Source organism: Podarcis pityusensis, assembly GCF_964106645.2.
Source record: "Podarcis pityusensis genome assembly, chromosome: 3".
Lineage (NCBI taxonomy): Eukaryota > Metazoa > Chordata > Lepidosauria > Squamata > Lacertidae > Podarcis > Podarcis pityusensis.
Window position 1 is genome coordinate 42121983 of NC_138026.1, and position 24253 is coordinate 42146235.

Genomic DNA, 24253 nt, shown 5'->3' on the forward strand with positions numbered 1-24253 from the left:
CCCACCATTGCACTGCTGACTTGGTTTGCAGAAGGTGGCATTGTGGGGGTTATTGGGCAGCATCGGGGCACCTTGCCTACAGTGGCAAAGCATCTTTGGCTGAGCCTGCACCCACCAGTGGCATGCAGCCCCTTCCTGAAGGTTGTGTGGCCCTCAGGCTGACAAACACACCCACCGTGTGAAGCATCTGCAGCTAATGCCTCTTGGCTTAGCTTGTATTATTACAAGGGATGAAAATGAAAGCCAATACAGTGGTACCTCGGGTTACGTACTTAATTCGTTCCGGAGGTCCGTTCTTAACCTGAAACTGTTCTTAACCTGAAGCACCACTTTAGCTAATGGGGCCTCCTGCTGCCGCCGCGCCACCAGAGCACGATTTCTGTTCTCATCCTGAAGCAAAGTTCTTAACCCCAGGTAATATTTCTGGATTAGTGGAGTCTGTAACCTGAAGCGTATGTAACCTGAAGCATATGTAACCCGAGGTACCACTGTATGCAGTTACATATCGGGACCAGGTTCCTGTAGCAATAAGAGATGCGTATCATTCCCAAGGTAAAGGAGTTCTGCCCTTGTCTGCATCTGACCAGCAGCTTCATACCTGAGGCTTTCAATTTTTTTCCTCTCTCCCCTAGTTACCTAGTCATTCCCCCCCTTTTTTTTACTGCCTTCTGCTCCCATGCTTTTCACACTAGCTTAATTTGCAAACATTTCCAGGTGATAATGCTTATCTCCATTCTGTTAAAAGCTTCACCAGTTGAGTTCTGCAGAATCGCTGGTGAAGGCCAGGCCAGGCTTTGCTTGGCTTGGCTTCATTTGACAACCCAGCTATTAATTCAGTGTGGAGTATAGGTAGGGAACTCCACATTATGTCAACAAGAAACATCAACATGCTTTAATGGGTTTGCAGACTGTGGCAATACCACGCCAGATCAATGGCTAAAGAAGTGATGGTACAAGAACCAACAACCACAGAGAAACGCAGTAGCTAACAGTGGAGGGCAGATGGGTCACTGCCTCATCAAGCTCAGTCTGCCCTCATCCAGCCCCCTACCCCTACCCCCTGCCCCCTGCCCCTCCCTGCCTTCTTACTCAGAACCAGGCCAAGGGGTCGTAATGCCTGTCTATCTTCTCCCTCAGTGTCTCCCTTGTAGAGCTCAGGAAGGAGGAGAATGGGGACAAAACTGGAATTGATTGGCTCTTTCTATCCTTAGCTCTAGCTCCACCTACTGTTTGTCTCCCTGCCTTCCTCCTTATCAGTTGCAATGGGTACTAGCCACCACTGTTAGCTATTTGAAAGCAACAGCACAGAAGAAGAAATTAAATCAGAGGAAAACATGGAATGCTATCTTCTTTCATTATTCTTAAAAGGGTTTTACAAGCCCAGAGAGCGACAGAGTTCAATTGTATAGATGACAATCAAGCTTTTGATACCTGCCCCCATCTCCATGGCATATAATGATAAGATTAAGAACTAGGATTTTTCCCCCTTTAAAAAGGTGAATATATGAAAGAGGATGCTAACACGGAAAGAAGTGCTTCCATTTATTCCACCTTAAAGAGAGCCATTAACCCAATACAAATAGCATCCTCCATTAGTTCAGACTAAAGTGTTTATTGATGACACACCTTCTGAAGGTAATGAGAACAAGCGCCGGTCCTATTCAGTGAACGAGAGCAAACAATGGCAGCACCAGTTACTACTCAGAATCCGGTCAATTGAAATGTTGTGTTGATAACAATTAAGAGAGAATCAATGCATCCCTTACAGTTTGTAGCCATTAAACCCAGAATGCAACAGCTGGGATTTCTCCTTGGGGCTGCCTGAGCCATCTCCCATGAGTGGCCACAATTCACAGCAGCTGTTGCCAAGAAAATGATGTATGCAAAATCCTCTGAATTATATCCAGGCTGGGTAGCTGGCCTGAGCTAGACATTCGGCAATGCATTGAGAACAAAGGAAAAGAAATGTGCTCCCTTCAGTAAAATGGAGAATTGCTCCACAAGAAGACCCCGTAAGTACTGAAACTGCAATAGAACCCCTTTGCCCAAACTGGTTAGCATCCCCGCAAGAAGCAGGAAACATGGATCCTTGGAAGCATCTGATTCCTTGGTTCACAGGTGGAGGTATGGAAAATGCATGTTTAAGCCGGGCTCCAGGGATTTCTCACAACCCCATGTTCATCCATGTCCTTATTTCAAACTGAAATCCAAGCAGGTGGATGAGACTGGCGGCATTTCGTCTGCACATACATGTGTTGGATGAGCAAGAAACATCATATTCGCTCATGCCCTGCTTGTGGGCTTCCCACAGGCATCTGGTTGAGCACTGTAAGAGCAGGATGCTGGACTAGATGGGCCCTTGGCCTGATCCAGCAGGCCCTTTTTAAGTTATTGTATGCCACAATTTGTACTCCCTAACTAGCTGTAGAGTAAGCCAGTGGCTTCATTTGGATGTTGAAAAGCATGGGGGAGAGGACGGAACCCTGACGCACCCCACAAGTGAGAGCCAAGGGGTCTGAACACTCACCCCCCAACAATACTTTCTGGACATGCCCCAGGAGGAAGGAGCAGAACCACTGTATAACAGTGCCCCCAGCTCCTCTAGACGGTCCAGAAGGATGTTATGGCCGATGGTATCAAAGGCCACTGAGAGAGCCAGCAGAACTAGGAAACAGCTTTCACCTTTGTCCCTAGCCTGCCGGAGATCTTTGGCCAGTATGACCGAGGCAGTTTCGGTCCCATGATGAGGCCCAAATCCCAATTGGAAGGGATCCAAATGGTCCGCATCCTCCAGGCGTGCTTGGAGTTGTTCAGCAACCATCCACTCAATCACCTTGCCCAAGAATGGAAGATTTGAGACTGGGCGATAGTTGGCCATATTGGCCGGGTCTAAAGATGTTTTTTTAAGAAGCAGTTTAATGACCGCCTCTTTCAGCAGGTCTGGGAAGGCTCCTTCACAGAGGGAAGCATTCACCACCCCACAGAGCCCATCACCCAGCCCTTCCCAGCTCGCTTTTATTAGCCAGGATGGGCAAGGATCAAGGAGACAGGTGGTTGGTTTCACTTGTCCAAGCAGCCTGTCCACATCCTCGGAGGTAACAGATTGGAATTGATCCCATGTAACAGGACTAGACAGAACTCTAGCACTCTCCCACCCTGGCCCTGCTCCCACGGTGGAGTCTACCTCCTTCTGAATCTGAGCGACTTTATCTGCAAAAAACTTTGCAAAAGCATTGCAGGAGATCTTGGGGTCCCTACCAGGCCCCGGTGGTGCAGGTGGTTCCGATAGATTGCGAACCACCTGAAAAAGTCTCCTGCTGCTGTTTTCTGCAGATGCAATGGAGGCAGCGAAGAAGGCCCTCTTCACCGTCGCCATTGCCACTTGGTAGGCTCGACGTTGAGCTCTAACCCGTGTCCGGTTCGATTCAAAATGAGTTTTCCGCCACCTGTGCTCTAGCCATCTCAGTGATTGTTTCATCACCCTCAGCTCCATGGAAACCATGGGGCTGTCCAGGCTCCATGCAATCGGAGAGGGCACTTCGGAGCCATACAGTTGATAACTCTTATTAACTCTGCATTCCAGCAGGCCACCAGGGAATCAGCTGAAAAGCCATCAACATGGGATAAAGCATCCCCTACCACTCTCTGGAAACCATTTGTATCCATTAAGTGGCGGGGGCGGACCATCCGAATCGGTCCCACCTCCCTGCAGAGGGGAAGGGTCGCGGAGAAGTCCAGTTGCACCATCATCCCTATTGCACAGCCTTTTGGCTCTCTCCATCTGATGACCAAATGCAAAAGAGGACAGGGATCCCTTGCTTCCAACAGTGGCACGGAAGATAAAATTTCAGTAGGCACACCTGTCTCTTCCTTCCTGCCGCATGTAGCAACATTCCTGAACTGTGGAGCAACGGAGGTCATTGTGAAAGTGGCCCAATAGAGCTTCTTGATTTCAACCAACCAGCCAAAACTTTAGGCACAGTTCTCTGGCACAAATTATCACACAAAATGCTTCTTTTTAAAGCTTTGATTATTCCAGAAAGTGATCATTATCCCATTTCTACATATAAGGGAAAACATGAAAAGTTTGGGTGAAATGTCCTAACATCACATATAGCTAGGTGAAAATAGAAGATGGGGGAAACACATTAATTCCTTGCCCATGGCTCCCCCTACAGTCCAATTGAGGATGCTGCAAGTCATCATCTCTTTACTGATCCTATCACACAAGAGCATTTTGTGGTTACAGTGCTTATTTGTGATGCTTGGAGGTTGGTTGTAACATAAATGTGATGAAACAATACAGCTTGGGACTTTTTCTGTGGCTTTATTTCCTATCAGGAACACATGGAACATAGTTACAGATAGGTAGCCGTGTTGGTCTGCCATAGTCAAAATAAAAAAAATCCTTCCAGTAGCCCCTTTAAGACCAACTAAGTTAGTTCTTGGTATGAGCTTTCGTGTGCAAGCACACTTCTTCAGTATCTGAAGAAGTGTGCTTGCACACGAAAGCTCATACCAAGAACTAACTTAGTTGGTCTTAAAGGTGCTACTGGAAGGATTTTTTTTATTTTGACATGGAACATAGTTTATATGTCCTTTTCTCTTCCTATGTAAGAGCCACTTAGAACCAAATCTTAAAACAGGTGGTGAACACGTGTTCTGCTGACAGGCTAACAATTCTGCAAACCACTTTGAACTTGGCTCATGAATCAAATGCATGACCTTATGACCCATTTCTGTGTAGTTCACTAACAGCAGTAACATCCAGCTTCCCAAAGAGCCATACAGCAGAAGGAAAATCACTTTTTCCAGAAGAAGAAATGGTATCCGTGAATCACATTCTGTACCATTCTTTTCATTCATCATAATGTAATATGTTAAGAAAAGAATTCAAGATGTAACTGCAATCACTTTACACACACACACACACACACACACACACACATTTTAAAAGGAAAATAGCCTTGAAAGATTTCATAATGTGCCCCGGAACTTAGATTTTTAAAATAATAAACAAAAGAACCTGAAGGATCAAACAGAGTGTAAACAAGAAATATGATTGCACCTAGAGAGGTGTTGTGGTTTTTTTAAAAAATATATATCTTTATTTCTATTGTGCTGAGCGGCTGCTGCAGTTTTTGCCACAATAACATTCTCTTTCTCCCTCACTGTCTTTCTTCTCAGTGCCATTGTGCAACCCAGCATGCCAAAAAGCACAGAATGTGTTCCTTGAAATAATGGAAAATGGTAAGAATGGTTACAAATGCAAAGAATCTACCTGTTGTATGCTGAATATCACTAAGCCAACCAACCAGGATGGCTGTAAAATATATGGATCCATCCTTTTGAGGAAGGACTTGTCAACCACGAGGAAACAATGGGTGAGATTATCATTAAGTCAGTCTCAGAGTAAAATCATGGAAGTCTTCAGTTCAGTGGGTATGCTCCAGGTATGACTGAGTCAGATACCACCCGATATATTTATTTGTTTTAATTGCATTGCTTATATCCCACATAATGGTGCCAAGTTCTCCAGGTGTCTTACAGCATAAAATGTATTCAGGTATAAATACAAAATAATAAAGTGCAATGCAGCATAAAAACTTGAGCAGCAGAGAGCGAAACACCCTATCAGATTTTAACAGCCAAAAACTCTTTAAAAGCTGGGATTAAAAGCAAAAGGTTCTTCTCTTCTAGAGCAGATGACAAAGTATGTTCAGGGGAGACTCTCTGGGGAGAGCATTCCACAGCTAGTGTGCCACCATTAAAAAGGTCCTCTCAACAGTAGCCACCTGTCATACCTTACTTACAGAGACACCCAGAGAAGGGCCTCTAAAGATGATCTGAGGAACCAGGTAGGTACATATGGAAAGAGGCAATTTTGAAGCACTGGCACAATACAATCACCCAGTCCAGGAGCTTCTCTGCACCAGCATTACATGTCCCCAGACTCAAGTATTCCTTCCATGGAGGCTCCCTGGACTGACTCACATGTGAAGCACAGTGGTTTAGACCCAAACTAGTAAGTAAGCTGCACTTGGTTCCTTTTGAAATCACTGGGGCTTCAGTCAGGGCTAACAGGATTTCAATTGGACCTAATTGCAACTAACTTAGTCTGGATCTAACCCAGTATAAACATCCCACCCTACCTGCCCCACATTTGTAGCGGCTTCCATGTGGGAATTAGAGGGTTGTAACTATTCTGGTTCCACTAACACAGAAGGGACTAAATTTCCTGACCTTGTGTGTGCGTGGCTTACATTTTAAATTTACTGACACTTGCTGCCTTACACATTTTTCTTTCCCATTACAAAAACCAGAAACAATCATGAGTGTATTTGCTATTATTGATCAACGTGAACCATGTTCGCCCCAGATAAAATTAAGAACAGCTGATCCTTGTATCCTTCGATGATCTGGTCAAATCTTTATATTCTTGACACAGGGACGGATATCCCTGCTGCAGTTCTCATTAAATGCAACTTACTGCATGAGTCACGGCCATCTTGAGTCATATCTGCACTGTGTGTTTAAAATGACATCACATCCACACCATACATTGAAGGCACTCTTGTGCCTCTGTAGAAGTCATGGCTTCCCTCCAAGAAACCTGGGAGCTGTAAGTCTGTGCTGAGAGTTGTTATGAATTTCCATGGCTACACAAGTACAGCCTGAAAACCTAAGATTCCACCCCATACCTCCAGAGGTTCCCAGAAGAGGTGTTCTTCATTTTTGCATAAGGCAAGAAGCACTTCAGAATGCCTTGCAAAAGGCTCCTTCAAAGCACCAAAGGAATGAAGTACCAATAAAAAGAAGGTGACAATGTGTATTCACTGACCAAAAATGCACCTGCAGAAGGCAGCTAATGCACTGATGTGGCTCTGTGTATACATGCCCAAAGCTGGACCACATCGTCTCCAATTCTTAGTGGTTTGAGATGCAAAAATAATTCACAGATTGACTTGAAAGAAGCCTCAAATCTCCACAAGGAAAACGGGTGCTGTGTGGACTTTTTGGGGCTTTGTTGCGGAGAGAAGTAAAACACACCTCCTTCTCCAGGGCTCCTTCTGTTACAGATGGTAGGCAAACAGAATGTCAAAACACACACGTTCTCATTCAATTTACTTTTTAAAAGGAGATTATTTTAGAACCGAATCTGTTGTCGATTTCACCACTAGATGGTGGTCTAAAACTAACAATGAGCCCTTCTGGTGTCAAGGAAAAAGACCCTCCACTGTAAGATGGATAAAATAGTTATTGACTACTTTGATGCTCTCCAGGAATTGGGAACGTGAATAGAACTGTTGTCATAAAGATGAACTTCATTGAACACATGGCAAGAGCATATAATGAAAAATTATTCATGTTCATTTTCTTTTAATAGTATTATCGGTCTTCTTGCTGTTTATGTTTCGTTCTTTCATTTCTTTCTCTTTTCTTACTGAGTGTTTAAATGGTAGGATGGGACCTTGCAACAAGTTCTGGATGGGGTTGCACTAAGATCAGGTACAGAGTCTTAGAATGGTATTAGGCTAAGGTGGTGGCCAGGATTGCTCTTAAGCAGATTAGGTTGGTAAACCTATCCAGAGATGTCAGTCCTAGCTTCATTTCTACATATTTTGGCTATGTCCAGACTAGATTACTGTAAAGTGATTGCCATGAGACTGGTGTTGAAGATGAGCCAGAAACTGCAGTGGTTCAGAATGCAACAGCAAGGATGCTGTTCTGTTATACCATTTTTGTATTGGTTCCATGCTCTGCCTGTTCCAGACTCAGTTTAAAGTGCTGGTTTTACCATTTAAAACCCTAAACAGATTATTTGAAGGAGCACCTACACCCACATGAACTTGTTCTAGGCTGAAATTGGCATCAGATGCCTTAGTCTTGGTCTTACCTGTAAAGCCTATGGGGGTTATGGGCTCCTTTCTGGGCTGGGCCATGGGCAGTATTTTATTTTATTTATTTAGAAAGTGGCTTAATTGCTCTATATTCAGAAGAACATCAAAGCAATGCGTAGAAAGTAGAAATCAAATACAAATGGGACAAAGATTCAAATACAACAAAACAGATAAACCATATACACAATAAGGATCAAATACTATACAAGCACTCGAATCAACATACAATATCAAAATAAAATACATTGTAAAGGTCTCACAAATATGAAGTTTTGTTGGTTTTAGCATTTTCTCTGTAAGATGCCTTCTGATGCCAATATCACCTGAAAGGCGGGTTAGAAAATGCATTAAATAAATGCATTGCTTAGAATCTAAGTATCTATTACTATTATTATTATTATTAGAGGGAACTTGAAAATTTATCTAAATTCAAACTCTTGTTGATGCAGGAAATCACTGCTGCAACATCTTTGAAAGGTGGCCATCCACCCCCTTGGTGAAAATCTCTAATTAAGAAGAACCCACCAGTGTCTTTGGCTGTCTGGTCCCCTGTCAAACAGCTCATAGCGTTGTACCAGTGTGTTAATTTGAATCCTCCCCTCTGGGGCAGCAGAAAACAAATTTACTCTATCATCTATGTCATGGCGCTTGAAATATTTGAAGACAGCCTTCATATTGCCTTTTCATCACCTCTTCTCCATGCTACATATCCCTGACTCGTTTCATCTTTCCTCATAGGTAGGTCTGCAGACCTTCTGGACACAATCAAGTTTGTTGACATTGTACTATTGGCTTGGAATAAAACACTTGATTAGAGACCTGGCAGTTAAACTGACTGCTCAGACCTCCAAAACAGAATTGCTGTTTATAGGAACATTCCCAAGACAGTACATAAGACGAAACAGAGAAAGATGATAAGAACCTCAGTTATGCACAAAGGATATGAAACAGCACCACCCAGTGCTAGGTGGTGTTACATAATCATTACAAATCTCCCTGCCCCTCTCTCTAAATTAAGCAGATAACTGCATTTTTGTACGGTATATAATCTGCCAACCAGAAAGTTTATTATGTTTGTCTGCTCGCTGCAGTTCCATTTTCAAAGGATAAGCATGTTTCACGGATAACTGAGATTGTCTTATCGGGCCATGCTATACCAGTACTGTCTGTTGAGGTTGTGTCATTTGCCAGTGGTATCATTTCAGAGTCGTTTGAATTTCCTAGCAGTCCTTCTTCAAAGTCTGGACCCCCTTGAGAAGAAACAGGTTCTTGCTGCCGTATCTCCCCCAACACTTCCTTGGGGTTATCCTCTGGAGAATATAGCTGACCCGTGACAATCAATTCACTTCCTTCTCTTTCAGTGTATCAGTTCTCTATGTTTACAAAGACTCATGAATGGCCTTTCTATAGTAGTAAGGATAAGTTGCTAAGTTTGTTAACCTCTGTGTAACCCCCATCCCCCGGAGAAAGGCTTATCCTCTAAACATAGAACTGGTTTGAGCAGACGAACATAAAAACCTTTCTGGTTGGCAAAGAAAGGTTTTTATTCTTTCCTGATGGTTCTTCCAGTTGCAGAGCCACCCTTTCTCACCTTCCTGGATGGCAACAACACAAGCCCTAGTTCCCGATTCTAGTCTCCTTGCCTTCCTGTGTTGCACCTTGCCTGACTTCCCTGTTAAATTGATCTTGGAGTGTTTTCTGACCTTTTCCCTGGATAGCATTTGGACCTAGGGTGATTCTTTGAGCTTGGCATTAGTTTGTTTGGGCGGTACTGGATCTGCATCTGTATCTTCATTGGTGACTGATTTAGAGGAAAAATAAAAAAAATCCTTCCAGTAGCACCTTTAAGACCAACTAAGTTAGTTCTTGGTATGAGCTTTCGTGTGCAAGCACACTTCTTCAGAAGTGTGATTTAGAGGAGGCTAAGATCTCCCGTAGGGACGCGGGTGGTGCTGTGGGTTAAACCACAGAGCCTTGGGCTTGCCGATCAGAAGATCTGCGTTTCAAATCCCCACAATGGGGTGAGCTCCTGTTGCTTGGTCCCTGATCCTGCCAACCTAGCAGTTCGAAAGCACATCAAAGTGCAAGTAGATAAATAGGTACCGCTCCGGCGGGAAGGTAAATGGCGTTTCTGTGTGCTGCTCTGGTTCGCCAGAAGCAGCTTAGTCTGTACGCCGGCTCCCTCGGCCAATAAAACGAGATGAGCGCCGCAACCCCAGAGTCGGCCACGACTGGACCTAATGGTCAGGGTTCCCTTTACCTTTAAGATCTCCCGTAACTGGAACCTTAGCCACTGAGGGAATCCCCTGGTGCATGAAAGAATAGACGGTCGAGAAATCAAAACTGAGAAATAAGGGAGAGGAAGATCATAAGGAACTCAAACAGTAATGATGACGATTCTTTTCTTGTATATAGGTTAGCCTTGGGAGAAGGGCATCACATATTGAGAACGTGAACCACTGTTTTAGCTGGGAAGATAAGGATATTTTGCAGTGCTGTATTGGGAGAAGTGACTCATTCAGCCCTGACTGAAATTAGAGAGGAAAGAGGAGATAAGAATCAATGGCACAGCAAATGCCAAGGCCGTGTGCCTCATCATCATGGTGGCTGCAGGTGCTGTCAACAGGAAGGCGTGGGTGGCAGGACAAGTAGTTCAGCCTTGGACATACTGAGTTTGAAATAATAATGAGACCTTCAGGTAGATGACAGGTAAGTGGAGATGCAGAAATGGGCAGTAGCAAAGAGGCTCTGTGTTAGAGACATATAGCTGGGTACAATCAGCAGATCCAAACCCTCGGGATAAAGCCAGTAAGCTAGAAAAACAATATTATTACCATAGTTTTCGCTCTATAGGACGCACTTTTTCCCCTCCAAAAATTAAGGGGAAATGTGTGTGCGTCCTATGGAGTGAATGCAGGCTCCTTGGCTTCAGTGATAGCAACGCGAAGCCTCCGAAGCGCAGAGGGAGCGCTCCCTCCGTGCTCCGGAGGCTTCCCATTGCTTTCACTGAAGTCTGGAGATAGCCACCTGAAGCCTTTGGAGCACAGCGGGAACTCGCGGTGCGCTCAGAAGCCTTCGGGTTCCTTTTGCTGAAGCCGGGAGAGCAAGACTCTCCTGGCTTCAGCGAAAGGAACCCGAAGCCTTTGGAGCACAGCTCGAGGTCCTGCTGCACTCCAAAGGCTTCGGCCACGTGCCTGCCTGGAAGTCGGAGGAGGAACAGAAGGGTCTCCTTCTGTTCCTTCTCCAGCTTTGCTTGAAGGGGCACTGCGGAGTTCTCCTTCTCTGCGCAGCGCCTCTCCTTCACAGGAGAAGGAGGGGAGAACTGCGCAGAGAGGGAGAACTGCGCAGCACCCCTTCAGCAACGCGCCTGCCCTGGCTTCTGCCTTAGCCACGTGCAGCCTCTTTGGGAAGGGGGAGCCTTCATCCCGCTGCCCTGAAGAGGTTTGGCGCGGTGATCCCAGAAGCCAGAACAGCCACACAGTATCCCAGAAGCCAGATCCTTCTTGCTGTTCTGGCTTCTGGGATTCAAGAAAATTTTTTTTCTTGTTTTCCTCCCCCCCCCCCCAAACTAGGTGCATCTTATCATCTGGTGCGTCCTATAGAGCGAAAAATACGGTAGGTATGGGCCAAGCGGATGAGTTCCTTCCTCTCGGGGTTGAAAACTTGGATTTTTCATATGAGAAATGAGTTGTAAAATAAGTGAAGAACACAGGAACAGGAGTTAGGGGTGGTATAGCTTTTTAAGAGGGACGCGGGTGGCGCTGTGGTCTAAACCACTGAGCCTCTTGGGCTTGCTGATCGGAAGGTTGGTGGTTTGAATCCCTGCAACAGAGTGAGCTCCCATTGCTCTGTCCCAGCTCCTGCCAACCTAGCAGTTCAAAAGCCTCTGGGACCATATAACACCGGTTCTGAGAGATCTGCATTGGCTCCCAGTATGTTTCCGAACACAATTCAAAGTGTTGGTGTTGACCTTTAAAGCCCTAAACGGCCTCAGTCCCGTATACCTGAAGGAGCGTCTCCACCCCCATCATTCAACCTGGACACTGAGATCCAGCACCGAGGGCCTTCTAGCGGTTCCCTCATTGCGAGAAGTGAGGTTACAGGGAACCAGGCAGAGGGCCTTCTCGGTAGTGGCGCCTGCCCTGTGGAACGCCCTCCCAGCAGATGTGAAGGAAATAAGCAGGTACCTTATCTTTAAAAGACGTCTGAAGGCAGCCCTGTTCAGGGAAGTTTTTAATATTTAATGCTGTGTTGTTTTTAACACTTGATTGGAAGCTGCCCAGAGTGGCTGGGGAAACTCAGCCAGATGGGCGGGGTATAAATAATAAATTATTACTATATTATTATTATTATATAAATAGGTATGGCTGTGGCAGGAAGGTAAGCAGGGTTTCTGTGCGCTCTGGTTTCTGTCACGGTGTTCCGTTGCACCAGAAGTGGTTTAGTCAGGCTGGCCACACGACCTGGAAAGCTGTCTGTGTGGACAAACGCCGGCTCCCTCAGCCTGAAAGCGAGATAAGCGCCACAAGCTCATAGTCGCCTTTGACTGGACTTAACCATCCAGGGGTCCTTTACCTTTACCTTTTTAAGAGGGATTATATAATATCCCTTTATCACACACATTTTATCACACTGTATATTTCAATGCAATGGAAGCAGTAATGTGTGGTGTTAGTTTTTCCCCATCTCTGTGCTTTTGTGGAAGCTTTATATCTTATACCCCAGGATTATGTTAAGAGAACAACAGGTTTGAATTTACAGCTACCTCTGCTGACCCAGTGTTTCAATGTAGCAAGATGTAGTATGTGACAGGGGAGTTCTTAAATAGATCCCAGAATATAGCAGGACTGTTTGGGTAGCAAAGTCCATTATTTATTATTATTTTATTATTTATTAAATTTCCATGCCACTCTCCATAACGTAGTAACAAACAAAAACCATACCCTTCACCCCATTTAAAAAGCCTAGGAGAAGAATGTCTTTGCCTGATGCCCGAAGATATCTAACGAATGTGCCAGGCGAGCCTCCCTGGAGACAGCACTCCACAAGATGGGAGCTACTGCAGAAAAGGCCCTTTGTGTTGCTTCCTTCTAGGCCTTTCACGGAGGAGGAACACGAAGAAGAGCCTCAGATGATGATCACAGGGTCTGGGTCAGTTTGTTATAGGATACTGGAGGAGTGTCAAACATAATGTCCTGCGGTGCTATCATACCCTCAGGTTCCCTATAATTTCCCATGGAACCCCTACATCACTCATGGCAATTTGAAAACTGCTGAGGCCAATGGTTTTCCTAAGTCAGATGTGTTGGCATATGGGAATGTAACACAGGTATTTGCTGAGGATGGGTTTTGGCACTCTGGTCCATTTGAAATTTCCCTAGAGTCTTATTGTAGCATGAACGTTCATCTACAACAACCTACTTTGTCAGGTGTAAGGTTCAAGCATCTGTTGAAAATATAAAATGTTTCTGAAATGGCAATACCCATACCCAAATTCAAAGTATAATTGGTTATAAGAGAAACTTGAAAATTATTATGAAGCTTCTTTTCAATTGACATATTTTCATGTGGTGAGAATCATTCTTTTCTATGTCTAGCACTGAAACAATGTTATTCAGTTCTTCAACAGGGGAAGAAGATAATCCACAAGTTGTAATATATTTAACTGGCTTATTTTTAGAAGAAAAGAATGCAACATATTTCTCCACAGATGGAGTGAGAAATTATTTCAAATTAGTATAGCATCCTTTTTCTTGGAGAAGACAGTTATACATTAATTCACACCTTATGTACAAAATAAACAAGACTTTGGTTGTCATGCAAAATTCTATATTTGGTTTCTAAGAGAAATAATGAAACATATTTGTCAGTTTCATTCAATGTGTGATGAAGTAAAGAGGAAACATAACAGCAGGAAATATATCATAGTAGGTAAGCTTAAAGCTTCCTTTTTTTCAATCAGAAAAGTTATGATCTTATACATGCAAATAATGCAAATAATGCAAATAAAATAAAATCATTCGTTGTCATCGGCGGTCCATTCATGAAGGTCTTAAGATTTATGATAGTAGCAAGTACTGCAGTGACAATCGGTGTGATTCTCTATCTTTGTGTGTTCATGATTTGGAATGGGAGCCTGGATAAAAGAAAAGAAAAGAAAAAATAGAATTATACTTTCATTCATTGCAAAAATCAGACCCTTTTTGCAAAGAACACCTTAAAGCTGTATTTTCTCACTTAAAATAAAAGCTATGTGTTTATTATGCAATTTCTTCTTCTATATTGTGATTTGTTGTAGTGAAGTTTATGGTACTGTTTTAATTGTACACCATTTTGATACTTTCTCTCTCTCTATATATACATATATGAATAAATATAAATAAAGAAACACTGAGAATTATTATCTAGACTCACTCTGCTATCATTTTCATTGGCAGTTATAAGTAGATAGAATCCTAAGGAACACCCCGCCAAATGCAATTAGTTCCATATGCTCAAAAAAGATTTTTCACTAGCATTTCTTGAACAGCAGCTGCTCATCTACAGGGCAAATACGTTGTAATGTAGTTGCAACACATCGCTAACTTAACCTTTGCATAAATGAGGTTGAGGGTACATTCAAAAGCCAGCTACAAGATAGTGTGAGGAATTTTCCTGTTCACCCACCCTTAATCTGGTTTGAATGTTGTGATACATATATTGCTCACTTGAATTATACAAGAGTTCAAAGTCAATACCAATAGATCTGATATTGCTATATAAGGGTTGGAGCCATCTGGATTTATAAGAGACCTTAAGTAAGTCAGAGAGCAGACTGTGGACTTAGAAGAATGGAGTTGCAGCTTTCAGGCACAATCTTCAAGCATGCCTGAGGATTCCAATATTATTCCAGGGTGGAAGGGTAACAAACACATATTGCATAGGTAGGTGTTTAGTAGCCTCATTACCTGTTTGAAGGCTCTTGCCACACAGCATGTTGCTTCTGATGTGATGTTCTTTGGGACCGGCATTGTCTTCTTAGATCTCATGGGAGTGGGATAAGCCCTTGAGAAACAGCATCCTGCACACTGATAAATAGGTCGCCCATTGAACAGCTCCGTCATGCGTGCGTTCAAGATCAGTTTACATTCAGGGCAGCCTTTCAGATACACAGAAAAGAATATATTTAGATATTAGTGCTGTTCTTGGTTCTACTTGTACTTCACATTGCAACATACGACGGGCTGGGCTGCATTCCAGTCTTGAGCTGAACTGGTAGGATGGGCTTCTCATTGTGCGCCATCAATTCATGAATGGCTAAATTCACATCTAACTTTGAAGACAAAATGGTCTACAGCAATACATGGGAGCCTTCCAGATATTGATTGGACCACAATTCCCATAATCTCTTACCATCGGCCATGGTGGATGGGGCTGATGGGAACTGGATCCCAACAAGTCCTCCAGGCCCTAGTCTACAGGAAATAAGATAAACTTTCTGATCTGATCTTGGCCCTCTTTCTATCAAATGTTTTGGAATTAGCTAAGGCTTGCTTAAACTGGTCACCTCCTCAAGATCCAAAGGAAACCCCCCTCCCCACTTCTTTCCTTAAAAAAAAAAAAAAAAATCAGTATGGTGCCATTAGCTTAAATGACTATATGGACCAAAATGTAGCTAAGGCAAAAACTGTGAAATATTCACTGGGAGCTACTAACAAGGTGCTTTGAAGTGGGGTTTTCAAGACAGAACATGCAATTTCACTCCTTGAACACACAGCACATTTTCAGAAAAAGAAATGCCAGTTGAAAGAATTTGTCACATACAGGGCACCAAAAACACTAAGGTATTCAAAATCACAAGTCAAGCGGGTAATTAAATGCATGTTTATGAATATGGCAGAAAATAGAGGTCATCTGTTAATCAAGTAACGTAGTAAATCATCTTTTGATGTTAGGGAAGCTTAACAGCTGCAGCTCTTCATTTCCCACATTTGGAGATGCTGACAGATAATACTGCTTTAAAAAACAACTCAATCAAAAATATTATGTGGAAAGCCCCCAATCAAAAAAGCACTGTTAGTGTTAAAGTAAATTAGTTAATGCCATATCCATTCATTTTTCATCTTTTTAAAAAATTTAATTTGCATTAATTGCAATGCATATTGTTATTTTTTTGTGGAAAATATTAATAAAATTTATTTTTTTAAAAAGAAAGAAAAAATATAGAAAAGAAAGCATACACATGTACTAGCAGAAAGCTTTCATTAGTTTAAAAAAAATGATTTCTTATGATTATGGGGAGAAATATAATGCCTTTCTTGTCAATGAGATTAAAAGTGCTACCTATCAAATAATCTGCAGTATGAAATGGTTAACATTTACTTTCAGGGGTGTAATGTACAAAGTGCTATTCAGTCAGAAGATTCTAGAAGTGGCACACAGCCCTATCTTTTGCACATTTACTCAGTATAGGTAAGTATACTGAGTAAGTACAGTGGTACCTCGGGTTAAGAACTTAATTGGTTCTGGAGGTCCGTTCTTAACCTGAAACTGTTCTTAACCTGAGGTACCACTTTCACTAATGGGGCCTCCCACTGCTGCCACCGCACAATTTCTGTTCTCATCCTGAGGTAAAGTTCTTAACCTGAGGTACTATTTCTGGGTTAGCGGAGTCTGTAACCTGAAGCGTCTGTAACCCAAGGTACCACTGTATAGGTAAGTATATGTAAGTATTCCTCTTTGTAAAGCTTTCAATGCAATGATGCAATCCAGCAAGCTGCTAAATAGTTTTAACAAGAGAGAGAGAAAAGATTTTGCAACTTCTGTTAAAGTGCGGTGAAGAGGACCACTTCCATTAAACTTCTCTTTTCTTTCTTATTTCACAATTTCCCATGCCAGGAAATGTCATTTCTGTTCATGGTGCACAGATGATGGGAGCTTAACTGGTAAGTTTTATTTATCCAAATCACTGTCTGCTTAAAAAATAATAATCCAATATTTAATGTATCTCACCTGGAGCGATGAACTCTCGCTCCGGCACTGAATGTAGAATACTCAGTGACACAGACAATATGGCAAAAGCAACAGCTGCATACTTCCCAAAGAACACCATGGCCCTCCTGCAAAAGAGAGAAAAACAAAGGATTTCCCTTCTAGTCGTAAGCATGTTTATTTGGAAATACATCCAGTTGATTCCAGTTGAAAGTAGCTTAGGAACACAGTTTTCATAGTATTCTTAAATTCTACCCATGGAGAAGGCGCAGAGCTGTAGGACTGTTGGTGGTGCTGCAGCCTCAAGAGACTAGTGACTTATTTGGATTCTGGTCTCTGAATGTAATATGGGATCAAAGTGTGGTTAGCATCTTGAATTTACCATGCAGTTTTAACATACATGCTAAGTGAGTACAGATGCATAAACAATGCTGTCACTTGGGTCAAAAGTTTGGGGTCTTTGTAGAATAAGGATAAGATGCCTTTCAGATGTTGTTGGATCTCAGCTCAAATCGGTCCCAGTCAGCTTGTTGAATGTTCGGGGAGTTACAGACCAACTGCGTCTGAAACTAAGTAGAACACCTATGAGTTCAGAAGTGGCTAATGTTTTGTGAGCTAGCCACTCCTGAAGTAGGGGGTGTTTTACTAAGGCACTCCACATGGCTTGACTTACATGCTAACCAAAACATCCTATTGGCTCAGATAGACTAAATGTTTTATAGGACTGATGTTGTTGCATAAGTTATCTGAGCGGTTTCCAGTGACATATGAGAGCTATGTTCACAAGTGGTGGTTGTTGTTTTTTTAAAAAATATTGTACACATCATGGTTGTGGACCAAGAGCCAAACAGCTATCTCATGTCATAGACAGATGCAGCACAGAGAGTACGTATGCCTCTCACTTCTTATGAGGAATACCTTGCGTAAACTTGACATATAGGCACGTGCCCAGTATCTCAGAAACACATGAAGTGATGCTAAGCAATAGTTAAATTTAACATTTCCCCCTGTCCATGGGAATACTTTGGTGTAAGCCTCTAGACTGAGTAAAATATCTAAAAATATGGTATCACTTTCCAGTAGACCAGGAACAAGCTACAATCTAGCATCCTGCTCATGAATGCTCCCTGCAAAATCTACCAAAATATTTAGCTAGGATCCAAAAACCCACAAAAGCCCGACTGGGAAAATGCTCAGCACACACACATGCCACAAAAAAGGTATGGGAGCCAGATCTTCAGAGAAAAAAGTGTCAACAATTATCACTAGGTACATGAGACAACTAGACATTAAATTTTCCATGCATCTTTATGAGAATCACACTTCCTAACTGTAAAAGCACTATGCTGGAGCTGGCCCTAAGCAGCTTATAAGAGAGTATTTTTATTCATATTTATTCTAAACAGAAAACAAATAACAGAAAAACTACATTCCAGAAATAACAATGTAACACAAAAAATGCAATCAGATAAGAAGATAGTGCTGTTTAGGCCATGTACACAAAAAAATGTGGAAGATAAAGGCAACTGACAAGCAAATAATTCAAAGGAATTAAATTAATAAAATATTAGCAATATATTATATTATCAAACACAATTTGTTGTTTTTATATTTTTGTTATAAAGTAATAATGCTGATGAGTCTGTTATATTTATGTGACGATTTCTGGTAAATTGGCATTTAAAAGGAGAGGACTTCCTTAGGCTGCAGTCCTAAGAACACTTAACATGGAGCAAGACGCACTGAACACAATGGGTTTTCTGACTAGACTTGTGCAGGGTTGCACTGCAAGCCTTTGCAGAAATAATCCAGGGAAAAAATGTATTAAGGTAATAGCCATTTTTCTCCCTTAATTTTATAAATGTAGTATAGGGATGGAGGACAATTTTATTAAGTTTACATTTAAAGCTGAATTTACCAGATTCACACTTTTTGAAACAATATGAGAACTAAAACATAGCCATCCTTTGAAATCCGTACGTACTTAAAATTTTCAAGGCAGTTTTCCCAACAAACCAATGTTTACCAAAAATGCATATTTTAGGTAGAAGGGTGCATAAAAATAAATATATTAGTGGAAATAATATACAAAAATACATATACCAATAGAAATTGCTTGCAAAGATGTGCGCATTAGTCAAAATGACATAAAAATTGTTTATCAGGAAAAAGTCACACTAAAGTGCTTAAGAATTCTAATGTGGATTTTTTTAAAAGAAAAATTGCTGCAGGAATATGGAGAATCCAATTTAAGATTGTGAAAAATGAGAAATTAGCAGATCCTTCCACTGCTAATGCAGTATCAGAGATCTAAACGGGATAATTTTGAGAAAGTATATGTATTGCTCTCTTAGCTAAATACTCACTAGTCGAGCCATTTCCAACACGATATGTAAGTAACACAGGCTGGTGTTGTTTTTACCCTGTCACATAGTTGCAACCAATGCCCAACCTGTTTGATGCGTAAGTTTGTTGCATTCACACTTTACAAGTTTAGATGTAAAATATAATGTGTGAAGTAGCCCAAGGGGATTGTTACTTATTAGCCACTATCCAGCCAAAGTTGCTTTTTCTGATCTCTTTCCCTGATCCAGAGAACTATGGCTTGTATCAAAAGAACTTCAGGTACAACAGAGCTTTTTCACTCCATTCCCATTGCAGCCTTTTGCCCCTCACCAAAAAACAAACGAACAGAAACCCCAGACAAAGAAAGCATGAGAAGACTGCATGGCCACTGATGTACTCAGGGTTATGTGGCATAAGCTGCGCAAGAGAATCAAAATGAAAAGCTTCATGTGGCTCCACTTGCATTATGCCTATCCCTGGAGAGAGTTCTCCCTAACAACAACACTCTCAAAACAGTAACATGTTATACCCCTGCAACAGCAAACACAACATTTGGTGTTTTGGGTTTTTTTTAAAAGCAAGAATTTTCAGCTTCAGGTTTTTATCTAAACCATGCTCCCATTTCAGAGACTGAGATACATTGCACACAAAGAGCTGATCACCATTTGGCTGACACGTTTTTGTGTCTTCATCAAATGATCCCAAAGCATCTCGCAAAACAACCCTTATCCATGTTACTCACAAGTAAGCACTACTGAGTTCTGTGGAGTTTACCCCCAAGTAAGTGGATATAGGATTGCAGCCTCAGTCTATGAAGAGAATCACAGTACTTGGTCTTTTTACAAAGAGTCTGCTTTAAAGAAAAGAGATTATATTAGATTTCATATTAATAAACATATCTAAACCATTTTAACAAATAACATTACCCTTCTTCTTTTCCAGCTGAGGACAGTTGATTAAGAGTCTGAAAAAAATAGGGTTAGGAAACTTAGCGGCAGCTTGTCTTTCGACACTGAGACGGAATATACCCTGTGTTTTTCTTTTATACTAGGAAATTCAGTCATATCTCCCACCTAGATCTAAGCCAATGGATCAACTGTGATGTCTCCTCATTGGCCAACTATTGCTTGATGTAATTACTATTCCACCATACTGATGTTATCTCGTCCTTGACTCTTAAAGAGATCACTTCCTGCATTGTAATATTAAAGAAAGGTCAGATGGTGGGCACAAAAATCAACAATGTTTACCATTTAGTTTTCTCTTGCATTGTCAACCACAGTTTACTGCCATTTTCAGTAATTGCAGCCATTAAAAAAAGAACAACAAAGACAACAGTGACTTCACCAGATTTCCTACCAGCTTTTAAAATGGCACAGGGGGAGAATGTTTCTCCCTGTACAGTGGTACCTCGGGTTACATATGCTTCAGGTTACAGATGCTTCAGGTTACAGACTCTGCTAACCCAGAAATAGTACCTCGGGTTAAGAACTTTGCTTCAGGATGAGAACAGAAATCGCATGGCGGGGGCACAGTAGCAGCTGGAGGCCCCAATAGCTAAAGTGGTCTTCAGGTTAAGAACAGTTTCAGGTTAAGAATGGACCTCCAGAACGAATTAAATACTTAACCCGAGGTACCACTGTAGTCTCTTTCCCCTTTGCAACATTATATTAAGAGCTGAAAACTAGAAAATAACATTTAAAAATTTAACAATGGACCTGCAGTATCTTGATAAATAATAGAACCAAGGAATTGGAGGGAAGTCAATTTGTTTTGTTTTGTTTTTGCATTGTTGTGGTTGTTTTTTTATTTTTGTTATTTTTGGAAAATCAATAAAATGTTATTAAAAAAAGAAAAAGAAAACTAGAAAATAACAAAATACAGTGGACGCTTGGGTTGCAAACGTGATCCATGCGCGATGCACGTTTGCAACTCGCAGCGTTCGCAACCCACGTCTGTGCATGCGCGGGTTGCGATTTGGCACTTCTGCACATGCGCAAAGCGTGATTTAGCACTTCTGCGCATACGCAACTGCCGAAACCCGGAAGTAACCCATTCTGGTACTTCCTGGTTTTGGCGGTCTGCAACCCGAAAAAACGCAACCGGGAGCAGCTATAACCCGAGGTATCACTGTAGGAGGGAATAGCTCAGTTGGTTAGAGCACGGTGCTGATAACCTAGCCCAGGCTGTGATTCGATCTCCATGTGAGCCACTTGCATATTTCTGCATTGCAGTGGTTTGGACTAGGTGACTCTCAGGGTCCCTCTCAACTCTACAATTGTATGATTTTATGATCCTAAAATGATGAAAAATAATGCAGTTTCAAACCATCCTTTTTGCACTCACCCTGTTTGATTCATATTGCAACATTTTCATTTCATATTCATTTCATTCATGGAATGGCTGGTGGTCCAGAGGTTGTCTCTGACAGAAGGGAAGGGGAAGCAATTATCACCAATTCCTCCTTCCCCCTACAGCATCCTCCATCACCTCTCACATTGTTGCAGAGTCATCCAAATGGAGCTGCAGGAGGGAACTGCCTTTCCTCACTTCTGTGGATGGGAGATTATATGAGTGGAAAGCTATGTATAACTTGCTGTTGAAATGGAATACACAAGACGAAACGGTTAAATCGGCTATGATAAGGTGGGCACAGGACATTGGGCACAATATCATGTTTGAGGACTGGGAGAGGTTGTGGAGTAATGGATTGAAATTTACTGCATGTAACGCTCTGAAAGAAAATGTAATGAAAATGATTTATAGATGGTATATGACCCCAGTCAAACTTGCCAAAATTTACCACCTGTCTGATAATAAGTGTTGGAAATGCAAGGAGTGTGAGGGAACGTTCTTCCACCTCTGGTGGACTTGCCCTAAAGTGAAGGCGTTCTGGGAAATGATTTATAATGAACTGAAAAAGGTATTTAAATATACCTTCACTAAGAAACCAGAGGCTTTCCTTTTGGGTATTGTCGGCCAAGGGGTGGCAAAGAAGGACCAGACATTTTTTATGTATGCAACAACAGCAGCAAGGATACTTCTCGCAAAACATTGGAAAACTCAAGATCTACCCACACTGGAAGAATGGCAGATACAACTGATAGACTACATGGAACTGGCTGAAATGACCGGCAGAATCCGTGACCTGGGAGAAGAGAGGATTGAGGAGGACTGGAAGAAATTTAAGAACTATTTACAAAAGTATTGTAATTTGAGTGAATGCTAAATAAGATGCTAGATCAAAATAATTGAGCACCACTAAATTTAGAAGTTTTTAAGAAAATAAGTAAGACTGTGAAATTTAGCTCCTTCTGAGAATTATAAGATTATGAAATATAGAAGGGATATAAGAATTTAAATAAGATGATAAATTGCTGACAAAATGTTACAACGATGAAAGTGGGAGCGGGAGATGTGAGGAAGTCCAAAGAAAATGTGAAAATATGTTAAGATCAATGTTATATTGCTTATTATGTTTATTTTTATTGTAAAACCTAATAAATTGCTTTAAAAATATATATATATATGAGTGGAAAGCTACACACAGGGTTCAAGCCACTATTTCTTTGAAAGCATTATTCAAGTACGGTAAATTATTCAGACCTATTTATATTTAGTACATAGTTCTACACATGTGCACACGAGTCCCACAGATTTTTGTGTCAGGCTGTGTCATGTCTCTAGCCTCAATCTCCCCATCTCCATCTCAGAAGGGGAAGAGGTATTGCCCAGGGATCCTTCATCCCACACTCCAGAACCTTCCAAACCTGAGAGCTTGACTTTACCTGACACCTCAGACACAGAAGACCCACACACGGAGACCTCACCATAGTTTCCAGTGGTTGCAGTTTCAGGCAATTGGCCTTTAGGAAACACAGTTTTTTCTGAATGGGTGAGGTTAACAGCAGGTGAAAATCATGGCATCTTGAAAAGGTCACAGCAGGCTGCAGAAACAATAGCTCTCTTTGGGTGAGTTCCAACTAATTTTTGCCTTTGTGATCTGTCCAGGGTCCTGGCAAAAGATACTGCCTTGCCTTTTGTGATCCACCATAGCTTACCATAATTCCTTTTGCTCTTCTAGTAATTGCCACTTCTTCAAACTAGCCCCCCCCCCCTTGGGGCCTTGAGGCCACAACAGGTTGCAACGTAAGGCAACTTTAAAAAAAATAAAGTGCCAGGTAGCATGATAGCACTATTGCAGGGAAGCATATTTTCTGTAGGTTACAATAGACCTGTATTTGAAGATAATTTGAGACCATATGGAATTCTTATACAAAATGTGCATTATATTAAAGACAGATGTTTGTGTTAAAATAAATTTTAGTAAGTATTAGAATAATTGAGTGAAGCATTAAGCACTTTTATATTCCATTTATTTCAGTGAGAGTTAAATGCATGCTCAATTTTCCATCTTTAAAAATCAAATCAAAGTGCTAAACTTTGCGTGAAGTGCACCTAATGGTTATACTTGCAACATTATGTTACTCCCTTTGCTAGAATAACTTAATTTTAGAATCACTTATTATTTTCCCCATTTTATTCTAAAAATCCACTTGTGAATCAGAAATGTTATTATGCATCTAGCTTTTCATTTGCACTCCAAGTAATTTTGTTTTTCCCTGTTCAATGTATGTAATACCCCATTCAAATCAATATTCTCGTAACAGCAACTATACCTGTAGTTTGCAATCAGTGATGGAACAGCAGGGGAGTTCAATTCCCTCTCAAGGCTTCCAGCTACCAATATTAATTAGGTGGAAAATACAAGGAAATATATCTGTGAACAAACAATGCTGCAGTAAAAATGCCAGGGCAGAGACCATTTTTATGTACCTTGTATAGTTTTATGTTTTTACTGGTGAAAGAAGATCTACTCAATAAAGGCCAAATAAAAGACATATGTGGATAAAGAAATAATATTACAAGGCAGAGTCTACCTCTACTATTTACTTTACAGCTTCTGAGAAATGGAACAACTAATAGGGCCTCCTCTGCCCCCTGAGGGGGCCTGTAGGGCTTTAAACGCTAATGTG

General features: G+C 41.6%; 1 protein-coding gene across 4 annotated transcripts; it reads right to left on the reverse strand.

Moving 5' to 3' along the window:
• Positions 1 to 13411: 13411 nt before the first annotated feature.
• On the reverse strand, positions 13412 to 21767 carry CGA (glycoprotein hormones, alpha polypeptide). 4 transcript variants are annotated; one of them, XM_080999846.1, is made up of 6 exons: positions 21564 to 21767; positions 20144 to 20181; positions 19571 to 19634; positions 16893 to 16998; positions 14849 to 15039; positions 13412 to 14037 (listed from the first exon to the last, which is right to left on the reverse strand). In XM_080999846.1, exons 1-6 carry the CDS (start codon positions 21591 to 21593, stop codon positions 13954 to 13956), a joined length of 513 nt encoding a protein of 170 aa, XP_080855972.1. In that variant the 5' UTR covers positions 21594 to 21767; the 3' UTR covers positions 13412 to 13953. The 4 variants fall into 4 exon arrangements, with proteins under 4 accessions (XP_080855972.1, XP_080855973.1, XP_080855974.1 ...); XM_080999847.1 differs by lacking the exon at positions 19571 to 19634 and having other exon boundaries at positions 16893 to 16999; positions 21564 to 21762; XM_080999848.1 differs by lacking the exon at positions 21564 to 21767 and having other exon boundaries at positions 20144 to 20248.
• Positions 21768 to 24253: the final 2486 nt, after the last annotated feature.

What these genes read in the sequence shown, in the direction of transcription:
- CGA (XM_080999846.1), bottom strand. Translation starts at nt 21,593, where the DNA reads ATGAAAATGTTGCAATATGAATCAAACAGG. An exon ending in CTCATGCTTTCTTTGTCTGG is followed by an intron (nt 16,999 to 19,570) that starts GGTTTCTGTTCG and finishes CTCTTTTGCAGG; the next exon opens with AGGGCCATGGTGTTCTTTGG. An exon ending in GCGAGAGTTCATCGCTCCAG is followed by an intron (nt 15,040 to 16,892) that starts GTGAGATACATT and finishes TGTATCTGAAAG; the next exon opens with GCTGCCCTGAATGTAAACTG.